The 8,244-nt window shown below is 35.0% G+C and overlaps 1 protein-coding gene across 1 annotated transcript; it reads right to left on the bottom strand.

Moving 5' to 3' along the window:
* Positions 1-358: 358 nt before the first annotated feature.
* LOC127126762 (aspartokinase 1, chloroplastic) lies at positions 359-8,187 on the bottom strand. Its single transcript, XM_051055753.1, has 14 exons — positions 8,010-8,187; positions 7,533-7,934; positions 7,055-7,137; positions 6,886-6,926; positions 6,139-6,293; positions 5,871-6,020; positions 5,664-5,759; positions 5,356-5,472; positions 2,249-2,368; positions 2,066-2,158; positions 1,871-1,987; positions 1,264-1,380; positions 868-930; positions 359-696 (listed from the first exon to the last, which is right to left on the bottom strand). The coding sequence occupies exons 2-14, from the start codon at positions 7,908-7,910 to the stop codon at positions 556-558; spliced, it is 1,671 nt and encodes a 556-aa protein (XP_050911710.1). The 5' UTR covers positions 7,911-7,934; positions 8,010-8,187; the 3' UTR covers positions 359-555.
* Positions 8,188-8,244: the final 57 nt, after the last annotated feature.

Below are 8,244 nucleotides of genomic sequence, written 5' to 3'. Positions count from 1 at the left end.
TACTTGTAAAGAAAAATAAACATATACATATATGAGATATAAATACTTGTAAAGAAAAATAAACATATACATATGAGATATAAATACTTGTAAAGAAAAATATACATATAAATACATGGATACCTACTTCAGATCCATCTCATAGGACATAAAGGGACTTCCAGTTTCTGTGTAGATCCAACATCCAAAAATATAATAAAGGAAGCTATTAGAAATGACACTTAAAATACTTTAAAATAGAATTATTTAGTGAAAAAAAGTATTTTTATTTTTTAATGTATTATTAAATAATATACTTTTCATTAAGTCTGCCGTGTGTTCTCAGTACATTTGCTAAAAAAAAACCTAATAACCTCAATTCAGTCAAATCCCCCTGTTGCGGGGTGGCTACCAAAAGATACCAAGGTATGATCTAGAAACAAACAACTGGACTAGTACATAATGTATTTATATATCATTCCTCCCAACCAAAATTGTCTTTAAACCATAATGTTAATAAAAATTATCTGCTACACAGGAATATTTCTAGTAGAACTTGATCTGAAAGTGTCTTCTTTAAGATAATGCAGGAACAGAACCATTTTTTGATATGCATTCATTCTCTAATTCAGAGACCTCGCACTCAAAGAAGGTTTTATGAAGGGCCCTGACACACTGCTCTGCTTCGTTGTCGTTTACAACTAATGAGATATTTACCTGCCGTAAAACAAACAAGAACAAAAAACAAAAATATTCATTTTCCCCCTAATGATAATATTATTAAAGAGGGTGAAAGCCCTTAAATTGATTAATTATATTTTAGCTTGTTGGCAGTAGAAGGACGGACTGAAGGTGAAATGCATAGTTCAATAGCTGATAGATGAATACCTTAGATGCACCTTGAGAAATCATTTGAACAGTGACACCAAGGGTGCGAAGAACTTGAAAGGCCTGCAATAAAATGCAAGCCAAAAAAAGAGCAAAACATCAATTTTATGCGGAAGATTTATAATCATGCAGGTTGGTGCCAATCAAGTTAATTATATGCTTGAAAAGTGCCATTTAACAATGCATGGAATTTAATTATATGCTGATTTTGACAATGCCCTATGTTAGGAAGAAAAGGCACCATCAACAAAAATCACATCCTCAAGCCAGAAATCAAAAGGGAGGGATAGGACAGAAGGCCCAAATAGTGATATTGTAGCATCTCTAAGCATTAAAACAACTTTTTATTAATAAATTGTAGACAAATATTCAAATAGAGATACTGCAATACAAAACCTTCTCCAGTATTAGTGATGACATCTGAACGTTTCCAATGAGGGAGATAATGGATCTATTCTTTAGGAGATTCACCACAGAAATTTTTTCCAGTTCTTCAACAACATAGTCAAGTTCCTGGAAAGAGAGAAAGAATAACAGCCAATTAGAATTACACAAGGGTCTTTTTAGTGTAAAATATGTGTCAAGTTGATAGATGTTATCTTATAGAACCATCCGGAAAATTAATAATAATAACCAAAGACAATCCCATTAGATAAGAGAGGCTACATCGAACAAATGATCCCATTGCAATGTTAAATTATCAGCTTGGACAGGACAGTTGGACCGGCTAACCCAATAACTCATCATATGACCAATCTCAGTGCTTAACGAAAAAGTCATGTGTGCAAATAACTGGTGACTTGGCCAGCTGGTTGGGTCATGCTTTCTAATTACCAGCCAGGCCATGCTTCTTTTATTAAAAAAAACTCACCCATAACAGCATTGTTTTGCAAAATTTGAAAAAATAAACAAAGAACTAGACTTTTCAAATAATATTATAAATCGTCAACAAAATAGTTGAAGGAAGGAACTCAAAAAAATATTGAATGGGAGTAAAGCTTACCTGTTGAATTAGCTCTCTGCTCCACAGCTTTGACGGATCCAACGTCAAGGAAATACTAACCTCACTTGTAGCTACGACATCAACTGATATGCCTAAATCTTCGAAGATTGAAAACACCTGCATAAATGTACAAACATGAAGACAAAAGTATTCATCCACTAGGAGGACAAGTTTCACCGTCATTAACTTTCTCACCTTAGCAAGGAACCCAAACTGACCGAGCATGCGAGTGCTTACGATATCCAACATGGTAACATTACGTTTCAAAACAATGCTAGTTAATAATGCCTGGAATTGAAAATAGGAATAGTTAGCATTGACTAAAATCATACTTCAGATAATCATATTTTCTATGCGCCAAGACACATTTCTACAAACCTTGCTCATGTCTCTTGTTTTGGTTATAAGGGTACCCGGAGCTTTAGGGTTGTAAGAATTTTTAACCCTAACAGGAATATCACCTTCTCTGGCAGGTCTCATAGACTGTGGATGCAAGACCTGCAAATTAGAGATATAATTCACGCACAAGATTAATCTAATATCCCAAGGTCCATATCATATCAATTGCAAACCCATGCTGTTCATGACAGTGCTACAGACTTTACTAGAAACTGGGTAAATAACCCATAAACAATGTGAGGAACAGCCTTTATTAATACAAGTCTGAGATAATATGGCGAGCCGAGTCAATTGGCCAAGAAATTTTGTTTTTTGTTGAACGTTTTATACAAATTAGAGGTTTTGATAGCTGGCATTTGACAGCATCCAGAATGGAATAATGATCTTAATCATAATATTTAGATCTAGGCCATTTAATCCCATGCAGTTCAAAACCAAACTCAGCTAAGCCACTTAATGTCAGTGCCTAGAGTGGAATTGGAGTGATGAAGCTCAGAAACTCAATCGTGAATCTATATTTTGTCCAATTGGAATACTGGTTTAGGAGACGATTATTTGATTAGTTTTGGGAAAGTAAAGTTAGGAAGTATAAACTCATTCTTTTACAACTTTTCCTAAATTCATTGCCTATCCACTGTACTTAATGAGGCATTTCTGAGTTTACATCTTATGTGGATAAATGCCTTCTTAACTTTACTCTTTCAATGACTTGTTAGATATTTTCTTATTCCTTAGCATCTATAATCCACGCACACCTCTAGCCACTGTACTTAATGAAACATTTAGGCTTTGTTTGGGAGTTTGGAGGGGAGGGGAAGACTTCTAAAAAAAAAATTAAAATAAAATATAGAATAATATTTGACATTTTCTGAAAGAATGATTTTCTATAGAATGATAAAAGAGTGTTTATCATTACTACATTTTTAATTTTTAGAATACTATAACAATATAAAATATATTTGGAAAATTTATGTAAGCCCTCCAAAATCCTCCTTCAATACAAATTTTGAGTTCTCCCAAATTAGGAGGTTTTTGGTGTTATGAATAAAAACAAATCCTCCAAAACCCTCCCAATCAAAATCCTTCAATTTTTTCCACTCAATCTTTCCCTTTTTTCAAAGTCCTCCCCTCCCTTCTCCTCCAAACTCCCAAACAGACCTTTATGTTCTCATGATGAAACTTATCTGAAATTTGAAGGTCCCACTTGAAAGATTAAAGCTCATTGTGTGGTCTCTAGTACAAGATGATTTCCAATAGTTTTATTGTATACAGTTTTGTATTTAAAATTTGGGTGTTGTGCAAGGTTGTCAAACTTGAGAAACTTCAAAAACACTCGGTCCATAGAAAAAGTCAGCAATCTAACTAATTCAACATTCCACATTCTAACTAAGTAATATAAAGTTCAATATTCGGCATTCTAACCTGGCCAGGCCAGACCAGCATTACAATTAAAAATTGACAGCAAAATTAACAAGTCACAAGATATGTTTGCAACTAATCTCACAAAAAGAGCATAACTTATTCAAAGTCGTTGGACAAATTAACAAACCATAAGGCTCAAAATTACTAGAGTGAAAGATGGTGGACTGGGTTCCTTTCATTGGAGTTGGTCTAAGCTAGTCAGAGCCAGGTTTCAACTCATCAGAGTTGGCCACAGCTAGTTAGTTAGATAGTTGGTTAGGAGAAGTGTAAGGAGTATAAACAGTTTGAAAGGAAATTGAAAAGGACAACATATTAGACAATTTGGTAGTCGAGACTTGAGTATTTGTTAGGCTTCCAATTAAGAATATCTACATGAGGCGTAGGCCTAATAGACAAGGCCGGATATAGTTTACTTTCATGTATTAAATAGAATAATGATGGACATATACTGCTACTTCGGTTGTTTGCTTAAGTTTGGTTGGTTGGGAGAGATTAGGCTCTCTACTTCCTGGAGGTTTGTTGGTTTTCTGCAGTTATTTTCTTGTGACAACAATTTGTATTTTATGTGATTAATGTAACAACCTCTGCCGGCAACGAAAAACCAGAGAGTATCAATATTAGATCACCTACATTTCATTATTATCATCCATTACGCTCACATATTACAAATAACTCTTGGTATCATTCTTTCATTCAATTCAATAAATATTTTTTCTTTCCTTTTCTTTTTCGGTCCAGTTCAATCACATATATCAGATTAATTCAGAATAACAGATTGCATAAATGCAGGGCCAGATGGATGTTTCTACTTTCTTCAAAACGTGCATTATATGCAAGTCTAGCTCTAGAGAGTAGCCCACTTATTTTCACACTGTGATCAGCTACATAAATGCTCGATTAAATTGTATGGCATCATTGGTGAACATTTGGTGCCTACTTTTTGCATGGCTCAGTTTCTTCTAATACAACTCAAAGAATTTGATAAGAATAAATATTCAAAAATTTGTAACAATTGTTACTATTCCTCTGTGTTGTGTGGCTCTCCAAATACACTAGTATTGTTTGACTTTGATCCATAATGCCAATCCCACTTAGTGGCAAAGGGTTTTTGTGGTAATTGTTGTTATTGTGTTATGTGGTTCTCACGTATATAAGGAATTAAGGATGGAGCAGAATAGCCATATGTTAGTTATTGAAAAAGCTGCTGTCTGATATTCCCTTCATGACCATTTTTAAGAGAGAATCACTTTATGATGCGTTAAAAGACTGAACAGCCTTGTTGTGTCAGTCATGTAGACTCCTTTATTTAGTTCCACTATTTGCCGGACAACATACCCTCCCTAGTCCCTAGCCATTCATTTGCATTGTTTGCTATCTTCTATTTTCAAAATGAATCAAATTAAATATAAAAAATTGTGAAGGGAAGAAACAAATATGATGATAATCAAACTCTATCCCAAAATGTGGGATCTATACTCTGTAAAGCAAATATAAATTTTAAAATATTATTTCTGATATTTTGGATTGTGGCAATGAGGAATGTGAATCACTAAAGAAGAACAAAGAGTACAAACTACAATGCATAAACATTTTATACCCATAAAAAATGATATAGTGTACTTTGGCAAGAGAACAGGATAAGGGAACATAATGAATAATGATACCTGAGCACCGAAGTAAGCAAGCTCGGCAGCCTCATCAAATGTCAAAAATGGAACAGGTTCTGCTTGTGGGCATAAATTTGGATCACATGTTAGAACACCATCAACATCTTTCCATACCTGTTAAAGGGACCGAGATTAGCCATTTCTTTTTATCAACGCTTAGTCTACAAGCTAAGGAAATTATGCATAAATTATTTCAGTCGTTCATACTTCATCCTACTATTTATTTATAATATGAATATGTAAAATAAGTACACTGACATTCTGGCAAGATTTTGACATGCCCAACTAAGAGTTTATGTACAAACCTGAATCTCTGGCAGTCCTAGTGCTTTTCCAATTGTTGTAGCAGTCAAATCACTGCCCCCTCTACCCAGTGTTGTCACTGCACATGATTTCCGGGCCTGAAAGAAGTAAAAAATATTACACGTATTTGCGAGTTTCTTACTTTAGCAAATGTAGAGAGCAGGACAAGGGGAGGAAAAACCATTAAAAATGTAAGGTATCACAAAGACCTTTCCAAGGAAGCCTGTAATAACTGGAATTGCAGGATCAGAAACCCAGTCACTATGTAACCTCTTCGCAACAGCTGGATATGTTGCTTCCAAAATGTCGGCATTAGTGAAGTCATCAGTTGTTATAAAACCAATCTCAAATGCATCATACTGCATTAGGAACAAATTATATGATCGGGATCCAGAGTTAGGCAATCCCCTCATCGCAATTTCAAAACCAAATAATTTAGCTGCAATATGTACTCATAGGCAAACAAGAGAAACATACCTGACTAGCCTTAACACCTATTTTATTAAGATATGCAGCAAAGATTCTAGTGGACATGCACTCTCCAAATGAGACTAAGTAATCTTGCGTCCGTGGAGTCAATTCTTTCATCATAGCAATCCCCTTAAGAAGTTGCTCCAATTCTTCTAGATGCTCTGTTCATGTGGCAACACCCAACACCAAGACACGCAAAAATATGAGTACATACAAAATAAAACTTATTGAATATGCATATTGAGAATAAAGAAGGCCTCTGTAGAATTAGTATGATATAACAAGCTCAAATTGTGGTATGTCCTTTTTGCCAATTACAATAATTACCAATTACCATTATCATATACAGCATCTTCTCACTCATGAAAGGACCAGTTTCATCATGTAAGCCATTGAATATAAAATATTGCCAATCACTATACAACTAGCCTACCACTATACAACTTTCACGGCATATTCAATATCAAGCAACCATATTAAAATAAGCTCTTTAGTTTAGCAAACTTCTAAAGAATACTTTCAGTAAAACATGAACATTGATATCATAATGCTTAAATTGAAACTAGAAATAAAAGTAAAACAAGTTGTAACTAGCATAAAAGCATATTGTGAATAAACTGATATATTCAAACAAATGTTTAACACTCATAAGCATAATGGAGCAACACACAAATGCATAAATATAACTTCCCAGTTACAGAACAGAATCCAGTGTAATAGAAAAATTATGTAATGCGGAAGAATATAGCTCACTTGCAATAACATCTCTGTCCACTCCAAGTTCCTCCACTGTCCTGAATAAGATAACACACAGTGACAAAGAGAGAGCACAGTCAATTAAAAAGGTGATTTCCTTTATTTATTTGTTGAAAGCGTTTTCACTGCACTTGGGAAGACTAAAAGGACAGTCCATTGTCCAGACCTGAGATGCAAGTCTTTTATATCACTGAGCTCATCGATACTATCGGCATTAGTAACTCCACAGCTTACAGCTTTTTCTCCGGCCTGACAAGACAAAAGCATGGTTCTGTCAAAGACAGATATAAATGCTGTAACTACTGTAACTTACTGACTATCACATGTCAGTCAGGACTTAGTAACCTACTAGCACAGGCCAATAGAAGGTATATAATATAGGGGAAAACGATAGAGGCCGCTATCCTACTATTTACCTTACAGCGTCCGCTAAAGTGTTATGCACCTAAGGCTCTTCTCATAGCGGTCGGCCAGAAAACAAGGACTATATTTTCATTTTACATATCCTATATACATTTTTTGATTAAATTGTTCATCCCAATATACCCTAAAGCTGAAATAGGTCTATTCTATATACATATATGGACTAAAAAGTTAATTAAGCCATGAAAAAAAAAAAGAAGCAAGAAATAGAAAAGCAATACCAGTAAAAGCCTGTTAGTAGTCTTTCCCATAGCAGATAGAACAATGATAGGCCTTTCTTCAGGAAAACTCAGTATAAGGTTAGCAACCTCTCTCATCCTCACGGCATTGGCAACGGAAGACCCACCAAATTTCATAACACAGGTGTAACTGTTTTCAATTTCCTCCACCTTCTCCACCGCCACACCACTTTTCCTCCCATTGTTGCTGCAACAACGGACTCTAATTGCATTACTGGACACTTTCCTCACAAGGGGAACGTGAGCAACACGCGCTGTATACCCAATTCGACACGGCAATAACGGTGATTCCCGATGAAAGATTTGACTATTAGTCGATACATGGAAGACGCTTTTAACGCAACCAACTTGCGTTGCCATGTTAATTTCAACTGATAGAGAAACCTAGAAAATGGAATGTAAGATTTGGAAAAGATGAAGGATTGGGAGAGAATTAGAGAGAAACAGAAAAATGAGTACCTTGTGATCGTGGGAAAGAGGCTGGTGTGCTGCTTCCACCGGCGGCTGTACTTTTTTTTCTTTTTTCAACTCGCTCTGAGTAAACGACAATTAGGTGCTGTTAAATCAAAAGCAAATTAGTATGGAGTAAACAATTACTAACAAAAGGATTATGACTTTTGTTATCTAGTATATGCCCTAGAAATAGCTATTAAACCCTTTTTAATTCAGACTGTTTTGTCTTAGTTACGGGTTA

Source organism: Lathyrus oleraceus, chromosome 3 (assembly GCF_024323335.1).
Source record: "Lathyrus oleraceus cultivar Zhongwan6 chromosome 3, CAAS_Psat_ZW6_1.0, whole genome shotgun sequence".
Classification (NCBI taxonomy): Eukaryota; Viridiplantae; Streptophyta; class Magnoliopsida; order Fabales; family Fabaceae; genus Lathyrus; species Lathyrus oleraceus.
The sequence above is the reverse complement of the archived record's forward strand: the minus strand, read 5'-3'. Positions and strand labels throughout refer to the sequence as shown.

Excerpts from the sequence above, each read along its gene's own strand:
- LOC127126762 (XM_051055753.1), bottom strand. The coding sequence starts at position 7,910 with ATGGCAACGCAAGTTGGTTGCGTTAAAAGCGTCTTCCATGTATCGACT. Across the intron at positions 6,294-6,885 it reads GGACAGAGATGTTATTGCAA|AGCATCTAGAAGAATTGGAG; the intron begins GTGAGCTATATT and ends CCACATGAACAG. Across the intron at positions 1,381-1,870 it reads GCAGAGAGCTAATTCAACAG|GAACTTGACTATGTTGTTGA; the intron begins GTAAGCTTTACT and ends CTCTCTTTCCAG.